The sequence below is a fragment of the Clytia hemisphaerica genome, unplaced genomic scaffold, assembly GCF_902728285.1.
Source record: "Clytia hemisphaerica strain Z4C2 unplaced genomic scaffold, Clytia hemisphaerica genome assembly, whole genome shotgun sequence".
Classification (NCBI taxonomy): domain Eukaryota; kingdom Metazoa; phylum Cnidaria; class Hydrozoa; order Leptothecata; family Clytiidae; genus Clytia; species Clytia hemisphaerica.
Window position 1 is genome coordinate 1,447,281 of NW_027103595.1, and position 15,777 is coordinate 1,463,057.

Sequence of the window (15,777 nt, forward strand, 5' to 3'; positions counted from 1 at the left end):
CCCACAATCTTTTTCAGTGGGATTTATAGTAAAGCTCGAAAGCAAAAATCAAACGCTGAGATATTCCAATTTTAATTCTGATTTTTCGAGGGCGTTAGTACAGAGATGGTGATGAGGGCGGTGTTCCGATCTTGAACGGGTGGTTCTGTACTGTCTTCTGGTGTTGTTTGTCAGACTTAAACTTAAAAATCTCAGATTTTGGGCTTGATTTTGAAGTTTACTATATATCTTACTGAAAACGAGTGTGAACGAAAGATTTGCATTGTGAAATCTATTGTTAGTCTCGTCATAATGAAAAAGAGATTCATAGAGTTATACCAAGTAAAGAGATTCATAGAGTTATACCAAGTATCGCCTGATCAACATTCGTAGACCCCACCTTAAAAACTCGCTCCAATCCCAAACCTTTTTTCTCTTTAAAAAAATAAAAATAGCTTACAAAGGTTCAAAAATATAGATTTATAACAAAATTATGATTAGATATACTAGTGTGTCACCCATTCTTATATTTACCACAAGCTTTGGTAAACGTCATCCACATACTGGAACATTTGCTCGGACATTGTGGGTTCCGGAGCCGGCGGTTCTGGCATGCAAAAGTATTCATAGCTGTAAAGAAAGCATTCAACATTATACAGTGGAGTCTCTATAACTGGAGCACGTACGAGGAACACAAAATCTTTTTGAGTTAAAGAAATTTCGAGTTATAGGTAAGATTCATAAGACATTGTTAACTGAAGTGACCATTGAATTGTACTATGATACTGAAAAGCCTTAAAATTTGAACATTTTAACACAGCATACATAAAGTCGCTACTTCAATGACTTGAAATTACTTACCCGACTCTTTTGGATAAACCACAAGCGTTCTGGGTGAAATATGTTGACCAGCTATCATCTGGTTCTGGAGCTGGTGATTCTGGGACCCAGAAACAATCTAAGCTAAAAATTAAAAAGTACAAAAAAAATTACTGAACAGGATAGAATATTTTCAGATTACAATCGACTCTCGCTAATTCGAGCTCAAATGGAAATTTTGCTATTTTGTTGAGAGCTTTGATCTATATAAAGTATTTAAAAAGATTTTCTTCTTGATTGGGACTGTGAATTAGTTCGAATTATAGAGGTATTCGTATAATAGAAATTCGAATTAATGAGAGTTCACTTGAATTTAGAACTCAACATTTGTAGCTCTCAAAAGTTGTCTTTATTAATTAAAAAATTCAATAATATCTTAGGGATAGAAAGTTTTTATTATCATATCAATGATTCTTACCCAAAATCTTTCGCAAATGCACAGGTCTTGTTACTAAAATGATCTGACCAGTTTTCTGGCTTTGGAATTTTATCTTGGCCTGAAGACTGTGACCTATAACAAAATCGGATAAAAAACTTTAAAAAAATTAAACGTTATTAAAGGAAAATCAACTCTGACGGAAAGAAAATTTGGCCGACTTCGCAGATTCATCCAAATCCCGCTAAATCAAATTCAAAAATCAAAAATTCATTTTTTCCGGCAGCCGCCAATATAAATTTAATTTACCCAATACAAATTTACGTGACTTCTTCGGGCTATATTACCCAATACGTCACTCGCATCCAATCAGCTTTTGTAAATGTGAAAAAGCGCTCTGCTCCGTTATGTCAAATAATAGTCCATTTTTAAATCTTGAGGGGAGGGGAAATACGTACACTTCCATTCTGGAAAAAGGGCAGATTGCCGAGATATAGAATTTCCGCAAATTGTCCTTTTTCAGAATGGAAGTGTACGTATTTGCCACCCCCTCTAGTCTGTTAATTAATCATGTCAGAGGGTGGGAACATAAAGGCAGCGGGCGTTTGATAGAATAGGAACTGCGTAGGAAAACGAGAAAAAGTTGGTGAGAGGCTGCTGATTAACTTTCAGCCCTTTTTGCCACCGACAAAATCTCTTCCTACGCTTACCTAACTCCCACGCTCACTTTTCCCGCGTGATACCGTTTCAGCCCGACTGGCGTATCAGTACCTTGTCTCCCAATCTCGGTATGAGATCCCCTACCCACTGGAAGGGCCAGAATTGGGAAAAAAATGGCAAAATTTCAGCCCCACTGGAAAATTGAATTTCATTTCATCCCCTTTTAAAATTATATTTGAAAATCACCACTAATGGCCTTTTTTCAGCTTGGAACAATTGAATATCTATTTTTATTGGGTTTTCGATAGGAATTTTATCCCCGCTGTTGGAAAAAGTTCTGCCGGGGCTGTGAGACAGGGGTGTATCTGTCAATAAGCCATGGCTCGCCAGACCATTGTATGCAGACTAATAAATTTGACGTCAAACAGAAAGGTTGTGCTCTTCGTTTATTTTTCAAAATGAAGAATTTTCAATAAAATTTTAAAAATATGGAAAAAATAGCCAAATTTCAACCAAAAACGACATCACCTGGCAAGATCCTGATCCCTGATGAAGATGCGAGCATAATTGTATAAAAGACGATGAAAAAATGAGAATTCAATGTCATAAATGCCAACGAACGCTACATTATGCCTGCACTGGACTACCACCATACCAGTTAAATATGTTTTTAAATAAAGGTTACCGAAAATACGTGTGTATAACTTGTTGCTCCCCGGCAAAAGAACTCGGTAGAAAAGTTCATAATCAAGTGGAAAGAATTAAAAGCTGCACGCACAGTTATAAAGAAATCGAATCGTGCGAAAGTATAATAAAAGTCAAAAGTGAGAGTGAAAAAAGTCTAAACACAATGATCAAAGATTTACAGGCAAGATATCAGGAATACATCAAGGATAAAAATCAAGTTACCAATCTAATACAGAGCCAGTTTTCCACGCTAGAAACAAAACTAACATCCAAGATAGAAGAGACGTTGAATAACAAGACTGCAAAAATTCAAACCGCAACAGAACCACGTAAGAAAAGTTTTGCTGAAGCGACTAAAAACAATGATCAATTAAGCGTAAATAGCATGAAACAGCTACTACGAGAGGAAAAAATCGACGAACAAATTGAGGACCAAAGGAAACTATCGACAGACGCAAATATCATTATCCATGGGGTAAATGAAAATGAAAATAAAGAAGATATCGATTTCGTTACTGAGCTTCTGAATGACGTTAATTTAAAGACTCAACCAACCTACATCTCTCGTGTTGGAAAAGAATCTAAGGTTATGCGCCCAATCAAAGTTGTATTCAAAGACAGTCATAACAAATACAGATTCATGAAGAAGTTGACTGAATTGAAACAACACGAGAAGTACGTGAAATTAAGTATCACCGACGACTTGACAAAAATGGAGAGGGAACAAATCAAAAAGTGGAAAAAGAGAGCAGACGAGATGAATAAAGCCAGATCGAATGACGATTTTAAATGGAGGGTACGAGGAAGCCCTCGTGAAAAATTATATTTTAAAAAGATTTTTTGTACAAGAGGCCTTTGTGCCTCAACTGTAATCACCTTACAAATTGTAAAGTAGCGTTGACTTTTATTAGCCTTTGTTGCTACCTGTTCGTCAACTTGAAATAAACTATTACATACATACATACATATGCATATTTTCAGCCAAAATGTTCTCTTCAATTTCGAAAGCTGAGGCCATCAGCCATCCAGTGGTGCCGAAAATTCTGTTTGGAGCCCATTTTAAGACCTAAATTTTTTAAATTAGCTGATTAGAAAAGTGCTTATTTTAAAGAGAATAGTACATAAAAATATATAACTTACAAGAAATAAGCTAGATCCAAGCACTCATTAAAGAAACAATAGATTAAAACTTGCACCTTGCTAAAAATACAGTTGTAAATACACTCTTTTTTATAAGCATGCGGAAAAATCGGGTCGAGGCTTAATATGCTCAGCAAAATCTCATTATCAGCCTCGCTTATTTATATGCTTGGACCTCGTTTTGTTGATTTTTTTTGGGTTCATGGAAATTTCAAATTGGTTCGGCTCAAAAAATTACATTTTTTTGTAATTTGGCGCAGCAGGCAAAAATCTTTGGTCTAATAAAGCTAAAACAGCTTTAAAAGTAACCCTAAAAAGATCAGCGTTTAAGAAAAGTTGCACAAGTCTTTTTACATTTCAGCTTGAGCTTTTACCGAGTTTGAGCCTAAGTATACTCATAAACGTTATGCTTACAAAAAAAAATAGTGTATTAAAGCTTGACCTTAGTCCTAACCGAACCATTCACACCTATGAATGGATGATTTTTGAATGTTAACTTAAACACCAGCGCAAATCAAAAATAAGAAATTTTTAGTAAAAATTAATAAAAGTGCTTATTTTAAAGAAAAGCTTATAGATGAAATCAGATAAAAAATATTACCAAAATCCCTTAACGAGTTCATGAACTTGTTCGATCATCCAGTTGTACATGTCTGCCATCCAAGTTTGCCAAGCTCCTGGTTCTTGTGTGGAGTTATTGATATCAGAATCAATAGATTTATAGAAACTGATAGAAAAAAGAAACAGTTAAACTTTATTCCTTCAGTACTGTGGGCTGGAGCTAAAACAAAATAGGTCATGTTTGGGGAGGAGGTACTATGTTTGCAAGGTGAAGGGTATGTCCGAGCCAAAAATCGAAAGAGAAATGAAAATCTGGCCTTTTTCGGACCCTTACAGAGACTTTTCTCAAAGTTTCTGTCGATTTTCACTCGATTTTAGTCCAAATTTTGAAAAATCACAGCCCTTTGAGATTTTTAGACCCTTATAGAGACTCAATTTTCTTTTTAATGGTTTTGTACCCCTTTTGAGAGACTTTCAAGGGTGTGAAAAGGGACCCTTATAACTCGTTAATACCCGGCACCCATTTTGCCTAAGTATTTCCATCCGGGGTTTGGGTTCGTTGGAAAGCTCTATTCAAGATCTACCGGGTGTGTCAGAAATAAGTTACCCTCTTTGAATTGCTATTATAGACAGTAGAAAAGAGAAAACATTTGGTGTATTACTTTTAAATTTTACTTAATTGGTTTGAAACTTATGTCCAAAAAACTAAAAACTGCCAATTTAAAAAAAAATGTCAACGAAAGGCGATTTAGGCGATTCCGATTGAATTTTTGAAATATCTCTTTTCTACTGCCAACAATAGCAATGTAAAGAGGGTTACTTATTTCTGGTGCACCCGGTAGATCTTGAAAGGAGCTTTCCAACAAACCCAAACCCTGGAGGGGAAAGGAGACTCTGAGATTATACCTCTAAAAAAACCCCAAAATAAGGTAATTATAAGCTAAAAACAGGTTACAGTAATTAGAGCAATATTTCCAAAATTAATAACCGTTCTCTTACCCTATCATCTTGTTGATGGTCTCGTATTCCATTAGGTATATCACCAGACAAAAAAACAAAAACACTAGCATAGCTAGTATGGCTTCTTTAATGTTCGGAAGAAATGTTGGCTGAGCCAATGATACCGAGATAGGTTCACTGAAAAAGAAAAGATAAAAAAAAACAAATTTAAACTCTAGGCAATATCTTTTCTTAGAAATCATTAATTTATAGCGTTTGAATGGTTCACCAAGCGCTTTTGTTTGAGATTCTTCCCAGTTACATGGAAGTCTGAATTTCTCAATGATTTCATTGATTGACCCTTCTCCTGTTGCAAGAAAGCGCTAAACTTAGAGGACAGATTAATGGTTAAGAGTCTTCACTAAGCAAGCAGTATGAAAAATTACCACCCTACAGAACTGTAAGTTAGTAATGATACATATAGAATTTTTTACCTTTCCAGATTTACTGGGTTGATGCCTTCTACGTTTGATTCGTTTTGGGTATTGGTCAATGGGTGGGAGGACCCTTCACCAACATTATTATTTAACAAGCTTGCGTTGACAGCACTGGTAAGGTTGACAACGCTTGCCACCATATTCTTGTTTAATGTTTGCGTATCGTCCATGTCTAAGGCGGGCTTCTGGCTACCCCGTCGTGTTTTGTGGGTCTGAATGAGAGAATAAGAAAGTAGGGATTAATTACTCGATACATCTAAGATATTTTTCATAACTACCTCATAAACTGTTTGTTATTGCTGACAGTAAGTGTGAAAAATTCTCATTGCCTTTACGACCACAGTTTGCATTTCAAAGAAAATGCCCAGGATGCGTCACCCCCGGTAAACCTCATTGACATTTTATCCATGATTAGATTAAATGTTCGTTCTCAGTTATTTATAAAGTAAAACATTAATGAATAAGATGTATCAATGTAGGCAAAAATAGTTCCTGATATACCACGGCTAAACCATGGTATAGGTAGATTTTTTTAAATTTTGCTTTCACTCCTTGTCACTCTTGTTGTTTATCAGAGAAATTTCTTAAAATAAATCTATCGTTGATTTCATGAACAAGTAATTACGAAATCATTAAAAAGAATTCGAACGTTTGATTATGGTAGTGTTTCATGGAAACGTTCGACTATTTAGATAATTTATGCTTTGTTTTTGCCTCTATAGAATAACACATATATTCAATAAGTTTTCGTTGGCTATTGGATTTATTAACCTTCAGTGGATGTATATTTAACTCGCTTTTGCCTCGTCGAATCAATAACCAACTTTTACCTATTGAGTATTTGCTTAATATTGAATCGATGAATCCATTGTTGTAAGTTTTCATACAAATGAATAAATGTTTTGTATCTTGTTTGACGAAAGGTGGGTGGTGTAGGTTTGATGGTTGGTAGTAGAGTAAGGTCTTTGTCTTTGTAGTAAATGTTTGGTTGGTTGTGTGTTTGTGTGGGAATGTTGGAGACCAAAAGTGTGAATGAACTTTAGCTTGAGGGTGTTGAGTTGTAACTTACACCAGTTCATTAATGACTTCAAATATGTACTGTTAATAATTGTTATTGACGTCAAATTATGTTTTTAAGAAATTTGACGTCACAAAGTGAGTTTTAAGAAAAAAGAAATGATATAACCTCGTTTATATGTTATATTCGTTACCATTGGCAATAGAAATTCAAAACATCCAATACACGGGCTGCAAAATTATATCAATGCAGTCAAAACATGTGATTACTCGAAAAAGTTCACGTGATTTTATTCCCAATAAAGCTGATAACTTTATTAAAGTGTATCCAGATATAATTGGCAGTGGAAACAAGAATGCCTGTAACTTTTGATGGTCAAATATAATTTCCAAAATTATCTTTGTTTGTTTTAGACAATCAAAAGCGCTACATTTTGAATGTATTTTTAGCTGAAAAATTCGCGATTTTTAGCGGTTAAATTTACGATTGCAAAAATTGAGCTTTTTTACTACATATGCTAAAATGTTTATTTTAGTTCAACCTTAGGTTAAGAAAGTTGTGAAATTTCAAGGCAAACGAAAAAGTCCTTCGCAAGATATGGGACCCGAAATACCCCTTGCTAGCACTTTTTTGTGAAACATCAAATCTCCAAATTTTTAATAAAAACATTTTTGGGGTTAAGAGTTTTGCCTACAACGTTAGATTTTCGGTCATAAAAACTTTTTGCTGGCCCTAATTCGCGGGCTCTCTCTCAAGAAAGTCTCCAAATCCTATCTACTTTCGAAACAATCACATGCGGTTGAGCCCCACGAAGCTACGGATCCTAACGGTTGGCCCACTACTATCATGGATCATTTTGGTGCTGAGATATTTATGAGGGTTCAACGTTAAGATATCGAGTTGAGATATTGAGCCCGAAGATGCTAGAAAGGAAATTCTTTGAAAGGAATTAAATGAAGCCACTTATTTCCCATCCAAAACGCGTGACCCGCATGGCTCCCACACGAACACCGGATCGAAATAAAATCTATTGCAGGCTTTAGGAAAATGAGATGCACCAAAAGAAAAAGAGCTAGATTCAATCCGCCCTTCTAAATGCGTCGCGATAGACCTTTTCATAAATAGACGATATCGCGTTTAGATAAATGCAATGCATTCTGGTTTCTCGGGGACTCTCAAAGGAATTATAATGTCGATTATATAATGATCTGGAATAGATTATAATTCCCTTGAGGGTCCCCGAGAAACCAGAATGCATTGCATTTATCTAAACGGGATATCGTCTATTACGTCACGAGCAACGCTTACCTCGTTCTCAAATTATTGCTGTGGTAATACACTCTTCTCGAGATGCATAAATTTGTTGCTGTCCTCGTTTTCAAACAGATTTTTCATTGCTATAAAATTACATATTCAAATCAATTTAAATTCCCAAAGGAAGTATTATCTCTAAAACAAAAGAACATGAAATTCAAAATGCCTAATGAGGTGTAAACAACACAATTATCATTGTGAATATGTAATTTTATAGCAATTAAATCTGTTTGAAAACGAGGACAGCAATAAATTTATGCATCTCGAGACCCGGGGGGGGTACTACCCTTCTCGACCGACGGGGGTGCTCCGCTGAGGTTCGAAAAATGGACCCTACGTGGGACTCGAAATTCGCGAAAAAAGTGACCCTGAATGGGACTAAAATTCCCAAATTGTCTCAAATTTTCTACTTTTTCCCCAAATTTTCCAAAAATAGGCATACTACGAGGGACTAATTTTTCTACTTTGGTGTTTTTGCGACCCTACCTGGGACTCGCGGAGGTTAAAAAAGGTACCCTGACCGGTGGAGCATCCCCGTAACCCATCTTGCCCTAGTACCCCTCCCCCCGGGTCTCGAGATGAGTGTATTGATTCCCAGATGAGTTCACAAGAATTTTTACTATTCCAAAGGAACAATTGAAGACTTGTTAAGGTTTTCACTTTTCTTGCTTCAGAAATGTTGGAGATTTCAATCTTCTAGTCTTTCGGACTTTAAGCTCTAAAGCAACAATCGTTATCATACCATGAGCCCCCAGCCTGAATGAAACCTTAAAGTTTTAAAGCATAATTGAAAGCAGCTCATGAAAAAATTCACCTGACGCAATCAATAATATGCTTTTGATTCAATAGCTTCATTCAATGGCAATACAAGTGGTGAGCCCAATTTGCATTTTGCATCAAACTCAGAATTTCACGATTTAGGTTACATCTGAGACGGTGTGCTATAAATGCAAATTATCTGAAAGTAGCTCTCTTAGAGAAGCCCCCCCCCAAGCGGTTGTTTTCGTGATGGCGTGATAGGGACATTTTCTAGCGCGATTACGTGATTTGGAATTTTTTTTCGTGATTGCGTGATCAGAGGTCAAAACGTGATCGTGATTTGAAAGATTTTTGAGCCGTGATGCGTGATTAACCAATTTTTTTTGCTGATTTTCGTGATCTTGATAATGTGATCAGACTTACCGCTGGGGCTTAGGGCTTAGGGCTCAAAAGCAAAAAGTAGAGCTGGTAATAACAAACCTCATTCAATCCAACAATACATTAATGCTTTGGACGTCTAAAGTCACTCATTTAAGTTATTCAACTAATATAATACTACCCCTTCACAGTAGATCCTATAAGGCTCAAAAACAAGTAGACAAACCCATGAATGAAACCATCGAATTTGTGTACTAATGCTTTTGAGCATTGATCTTAATCTTAATCTAAAAGAAAACTTATCAATTTTAAATATTATTTGTTTTCAAGCTAAATTAAAAATATTATACATTATTTTTGAACAATTTGAATATTTAACTTGAATACAATAATGACCGGTTAGTGAGGGCTGTACTGAGAAATATTGCCCGAGGTCAAGTAACGATCGAGCTTGCGAGGTTGTTGCGTTGACCGAGGGCAATATTTTCAGTACAGCCCGAAAAAAACCGCTTTGATTGATTTTTAGCGCTTTATCCAGGAAAAATAGCGAAATAAAGCAGAAAAAACAAGCGAAAAGACATAAAAAATTGCTATAATTTCTGACGTCAGAAATAAAAAATGAGAGAAATGATGCCAACGCATTGTTCATTTTCCTTTGAAAAAGTGACGTCACAATGAATTTTCCTAACGACGACGGGCAGCTCTGGACAATGTAGGCCCGTCGTCATGCGAAAAGAACCAATTGCATTGCGCAAAAAGTCGTGTAGCCCGCTTCGAAAAAGTAACCGATTAACTTGAAATAATATAATATAAACATATTATATAAATAAATATTCATATGGCAGATGATGAATATTCATATTGAGTTTTGAAATGAAAGTCTATATGTAGATACCACTCATCGCCTGCCATTGTCGATAAAATGCTGTACCTTCAACATTCTCAAAAATGAAGAAATGCTGTAGATGCTATTTGACTACATTTTCATTTCACAAAAATACAAAAAAATTCCTTTAATATTTTCTGTTTCTTTTGAATAATATGATATTATAGTGCGGGCTACCATTCCTTGAGGTATATATCAAGATTACTTTTTATCAGAAGGAAAATTTCCAAAAATTAATGTTAAAATAATCTAAGAAATGTTGCTCCGTAAAACAGCCGTCTTCCTTAAATATCTTCCTTGAAATCAATTCTCACTTTATTCTTACTTTAATTTTGAAGAAAAGTAAGAATCTTTTTAGTCTTTGAGAACTAAGGCTCTGAATAATCCATTTTATATCAAAATTTACTGGGTATTTTTGCCAAAATTTTGAGAAAAGCCTGAACACTTTTGAAAATTTCCTGAGGGGGGGGGGGACTTGGGCAAAATGGGCTACGGGGATGTACCGCTGGTCAGGGTACCTTTTTTCACCTCCATGAGTCCCAAGTAGGGTAGCAAAAACACCAAAACCAGTCCCTCGTAGGGGACCTTTTCGGGGGGAATATGGAAAAAATATGGAGTATTTTGAGAAAGTTTTAGAATTTCAGTCCCAAGGTGAAAAGGTTGAGAGTAATAAGTATGCGAATGAAAGGATCAAAGCCATAACACAGACCAAAAATAATTCACCTTTTGCGTAAGGACTTATAGCTCCAGAAAGATTTATTTCCGAACTTTGATATAGATTTTATTTCATTTCACCATCAAGCAATATAGAGCTTACAAAGTACAAGAGATTTACTGAAGAAATTTCTTGAGTGAAAGCCTCTATGTCAATCAAAGGAGTATATAGCACATGTAGTACGTTCTATCTTCTATCAAGAGAGTTTTATGTCACTGTTAAGAGAGTTAAAAAAACAAACTTAGCAATAAATCCCGGGAATGATTGAATAATCTTTTTCCGCTTTACAAAAAGTTTTCGATGACAGCTTCCTCTTTAATAAGTAGATCACATTTGGATACAGCCATGGTTGCATTTTGCGCCTTTACACCTTCAAGGTAGTTGATGAATTACAGTTGCAATAAGCTTTCATAGTTACTTCTGAACCAAGATTCATCATCTCCCATTCAGAAGATAGATAGTTTCTTCTTTATGGAGTAAATAAAATAATCACGCCAATACAGTCGGTGGAACTTCCATTGCATTTTGCGCCTTTACACCTTCAAGGTAGTTGATGAATTACAGCTGCAATAAACTTTCATAGAAACTTCTGAACCAAGATTCATCATCTCCCATTCAGAAGATAGATAGTTTCTTCTTTATGGAGTAGATAAAATAATCACGCCAATACAGCCGGTGGAGCTTCATTTGCATTTTGCGCCTTTACACCTTCAAGGTAGTTGATGAATTACAGCTGCAATAAACTTTCATAGAAACTTCTGAACTAAGATTCATCATCTCCCATTCCGAAAGGGAAAGTTTCCTTTTGCACCACTCTTGTAAAATAGATGCTGCTGTCCATGGAAGCTTTTTTGTTTTGTTTTTTTGTCAATTGAAGACGCTAAAGTTTCCTTTTTGACGTTGATTTTGATAAAGGTCAATGTAATTTCACCGTCTAGCAAGTTAGAGTCCACAAACAACGTGATTTTTTTGAATAAAATCTGATTGTAATCCTCTAGCTCACTGGAAGGCTTTGAAGTAATATGACACATTCTAAACTTCTGGATTAAATAGAAGCATTTTTTGCTGAGTTCCTATGACTCACCGAAAGATGTTTCTATTTAATCCAGGAGTTTAGAGGCTGTTGAATACCACCAGTTGGTCTAAAATGTTGACATCCCTCTTCTAATTTCGACACTCTAGAGATGGGAATGATAGGAAGGCTAGAATCAAGGATGGAAACTATTTTTCTTCGCTTTGCGATCACAGAGGAAAAGAATCTTTTGTCAATCAGTGATCCCAACCTTCCTATTATTCCTATCTCTAAAGGAAGGGTGTCAAATTTAAATGAGTGATGTTGACATTTACACCAGCTAACGGTAACCCCTAGGAGAAAACCAATGTTTGACAATACCTGCGCATCAGGGCTGAAATAGCAACAAAATGATGGACGGATGAAAAAAAATCATCCAGCTATCATCAAAAATGTTACTTTCAGCTTCTAAAGTCATCTAATCAGATAAGGAATCTGACTGCAGTCGGAGGCGACCCGGAGGCTCTTCTTTTGATAGCTATCTACCCGAAGGTAGGGGAGGGCGCCACTCTTTCTCCCTGGATGATTTCATTTAGCCTTGATCCTTCTCTTAATTACTGAGCATCATACAAAGAGGCATCAAGTACCATTTAGGGAATCTTTGGTATGACCCAGTTGAGGGTTGAAACCACAATCTTGAGCACTGTAGCCGGATGTTCTACCACTGCACTACGCTTATCTTATGATATAGAGTAAATTTCTCATCGGGTTTTAAAAGCGTTATTGGTCACTTGTCTGAATGAATTCATCTGATGTGGCCAATAATGCTTTCGATCACCTGTTAGAGCTATAATCTTAGTACATCTTAGTACTATTGATATATAATTCGCAGCGAAAATCCAGGAGAACTAATTTGATAATTTTCTATCGTTGTAGATTCAGCCATCGAGTACTTTTGAAAAATTTGTTTAACGTTAAGATTATTTATTAATCAAAACTAATATAAAATTCAAGTTTAAGGAAGTCTTAAACTTTATAACAAACAGATTTGCATTGTCATTTCATTCCTGACATATAACTCTCCTTCGACAAGTCCAACGGACTTCTCAGAGACTTTGAAAAAAAAATAAGTGGAACCTTTCGTGGTCCGCTCAGGCTGAAAAGAGTTTAGATTTTGAAATTTTAAGATGGAATGTCCTGAAAGAGACTCGTCAGTTGATAAAAATTCTTTGGGAAATCACGATTTCCCAAGTATAAGCACAGGTACACTTAAAATCTCAAACCATCTTGTTATTCATTTAAATACATCCCTATCTCACAGCCCCGGAGGAACTTTTTTCCTCAGCGGGGATAAAAACTCCTATTGAAATCTTCTGGGAGAGCTTTGGTTCCCTCAAGTTCCATGGAGGACTCTTCGTCTTCTTTCTTCCTTAATAAGTTCGTTTTTATAATTTAATTTTGATAGCGATTTGTATTTTCACCTCCAAGCAAGCTAGAGCTTACAAAGTACAAGAGATTTACCAAGATAAAATGTCTTGATTGTAATTCCCTACCTTTCTCGAAGGCTCAAAAGTCATAGGATATTAAAATATCTTTTACTTAGTAGAAGCAGAGGCTGTTAAAACACCCACAACTGTTTGACCTTGCCTGTGCTATAAATAAAATTTCTATAGGAAACATCTGAAATAAGATTCATCATTTTGATGGAAGCCATCATTCTTATCATAAAGGGTCGACAGTTACAACTTCAACATCAACTATTTAAATAAACCTCAACGTCAGCCCAAATAAATTTGCAATCTATATACCAGTATACGGCTCAAAAACTAAATTCAAACGAAATCGCTGGACATAAAACTTACTAGAAACAACTTCGGAGCAACTTGCAAAGTCTCATCACGATGGCCTAGAAATCATCTTGAAAGAAAAAGTGCAAGTTCCTCCGTAGCTTTTTAGCAGTTAGATCAGTTCAAAATTTGTTACACCATGTGACCTTGTAACGATGATATTGAACACTTGTTATCACACGTGATTTACGACAGAGTGAAATAATAATGCAAATTTTCTTCAAAGACGAAAAAACTTTATGTAAAAAGCAATGTTTCATATTCATACCTGTTAATTGTTAGTGTCAAAACTCCAAAATAAGTTTCTTCTTCATTGTGTTCCTAGTAAGGTAAAATCTTACCTGAATAAGTAATTTGTGCTCTTTAATCAAGATTGTGTTTTTAAAATGTTTGTTAGATTGTTAAATTTTTTTGTTTGACGTCAAATATTTTTTCATGATTTTATGATTGATGTCACAGTTTTAAATTCATGGTATGATATCATAAGCCTGAAAACGATGTAGAAGATGATATTATATCAACTGGATAGAAAATTAGATTTTTAGTATATGTAGAAGATGTTTCTTTCAGATCTTTTTCCCCTTTACCAAGTAGATAACTATGATTATGAGCACTTGTCAAAACCTTGCTAGAAGTTTCCAATTTTCTGCGGGCTGGAATTTATTCCCTTCAATTCTGGAAGAGTTAACTTTTTTTTAAGTTGACTGTGTTTAGATTGATTGTTTTCAAATTCAAGCAAGCTACCTAGAGCTTAATTTAAGCAAGATCTTTTACGGGACAATTTCTTAAGGGCTCTGACCATAGTGAATTTTTCATAATTGCCGTGTTTAAAATGTATTTTCTGACTGATGTAACCAACAAAACTATGGCATGTTATACGTTTTCTGTTAGACAAACTATTCCTGAATCTGAAAATTCAAAAATTGCAATGAAAAGATTTGATGAAGAAGAAAATGAAGACTTTTGCGAGGAAGAATATTTCAACTTTGAAGAGCTTAGCTTCGGCGAAGAAAAAACATTATGAAAATTTTTTCGCAGTAGATGGTGTATCTTTTACCGAACAATAAAAATTTTTGCGGAAAATTTTTGTAAATGCTTCTTTGTCTCGAAATCTTCAAAATAGTGGTTTTTCATCAATTTTTCATCTGGATTTTGCTTAAAAAAACAGTCATAACTTTTGACACATCTTTTTAGAAAAATTTTCCGCAAAATTTAAAATAGTTCAATTCTTTGTGGACAGTGTAATAGTAACCATGACCAGCTGACAATTTAAAGTAAAATAAGACGAAGGATTATCCGAAAAATTTCACCATCATAATCTTAATTAGAAAAATGACGATAAATGTTGTTGTTAAAAATTCTATATTTCGTGTACATCTAACACATCTTTCAGGAGAAATAAAATTGAAATTCACAAATCTGCATCTTATGTTAAAAAAGTAGAGAATAATTACAGTAATTAAAATTGTAAAAAATCGTAAAAAATCGTAAAAAGTTCATTCAAAAAAGATACAAATCCCTAGACGCTTTCAAGCCATTGTTTAGAACTGGCTTGAGGCGTTTGATATATAAAGCTTCTTTGAATAAGAGAGAGGACCAATTATCACTTGAATCAATAACTTTTGTATTGTCATTAACAATGTGTAAGTGTAATAGTCAGGGAGCAGAATCCAAAAATGGCTTTTTAAAGTTCATAGCGTCATTTCTGCAATTAAATTCTTAATTACTCTGAGGGGATTTGATTAAAAAGCAATTTATAAAGGTAATTCTTTGTTGAAAGTGTAAAAGAACTTAAAACATAACTTTTATGTTCAAATACTAAAATCAATTTTCCGACTATGGTCAGAGCCCTTAATTATATCATAGAGGTAAAAAGAAAAACAGGAGTTGAATGCGTCGGTAATTGGTCGTTAATATCTTTTGATTTCTTTTATAAAATGTATCAAAAGAAATTCTAAGCTCGCCCGATGAAATAAGACTTTTTAGTAGAACTCAAGTTTGCTATGAACATTCTAATAATCAGTATTGAAGATTCTCGCCTTTTAATATACGAAAATTAGATAAAAATTCGTCCACGAAGCAAGTTTATGTTCCATTTCGCTATCCGTTCAATTTTGTTTCAAAAATATA

The 15,777-nt window shown here is 34.9% G+C and overlaps 1 protein-coding gene and 1 long non-coding RNA gene across 2 annotated transcripts in view; one reads left to right on the top strand and one right to left on the bottom strand.

Annotated features, from left to right (window-relative positions):
• LOC136801658 (uncharacterized) overlaps nucleotides 1-15,777 on the top strand; it is a 67,829-nt gene that overhangs the window by 11,845 nt on the left and 40,207 nt on the right. The window lies entirely within an intron of this gene.
• On the bottom strand, nucleotides 444-6,762 carry LOC136801817 (uncharacterized). Its single transcript, XM_067058485.1, has 7 exons — nucleotides 6,549-6,762; nucleotides 5,716-5,930; nucleotides 5,282-5,419; nucleotides 4,323-4,448; nucleotides 1,277-1,369; nucleotides 841-942; nucleotides 444-609 (listed from the first exon to the last, which is right to left on the bottom strand). The coding sequence occupies exons 2-7, from the start codon at nucleotides 5,886-5,888 to the stop codon at nucleotides 510-512; spliced, it is 732 nt and encodes a 243-aa protein (XP_066914586.1). The 5' UTR covers nucleotides 5,889-5,930; nucleotides 6,549-6,762; the 3' UTR covers nucleotides 444-509.

Bases quoted from the DNA above. Each gene is read 5' to 3' on its own strand.
- LOC136801817 (XM_067058485.1), bottom strand. From the start codon at position 5,888: ATGGACGATACGCAAACATTAAACAAGAATATGGTGGCAAGCGTTGTC. The intron at 1,370-4,322 runs GTAATATTTTTT...ATTTTGTTATAG, and splicing joins GAACTCGTTAAGGGATTTTG to GTCACAGTCTTCAGGCCAAG. The intron at 610-840 runs GTAAGTAATTTC...CTTTCTTTACAG, and splicing joins GGTTTATCCAAAAGAGTCGG to CTATGAATACTTTTGCATGC.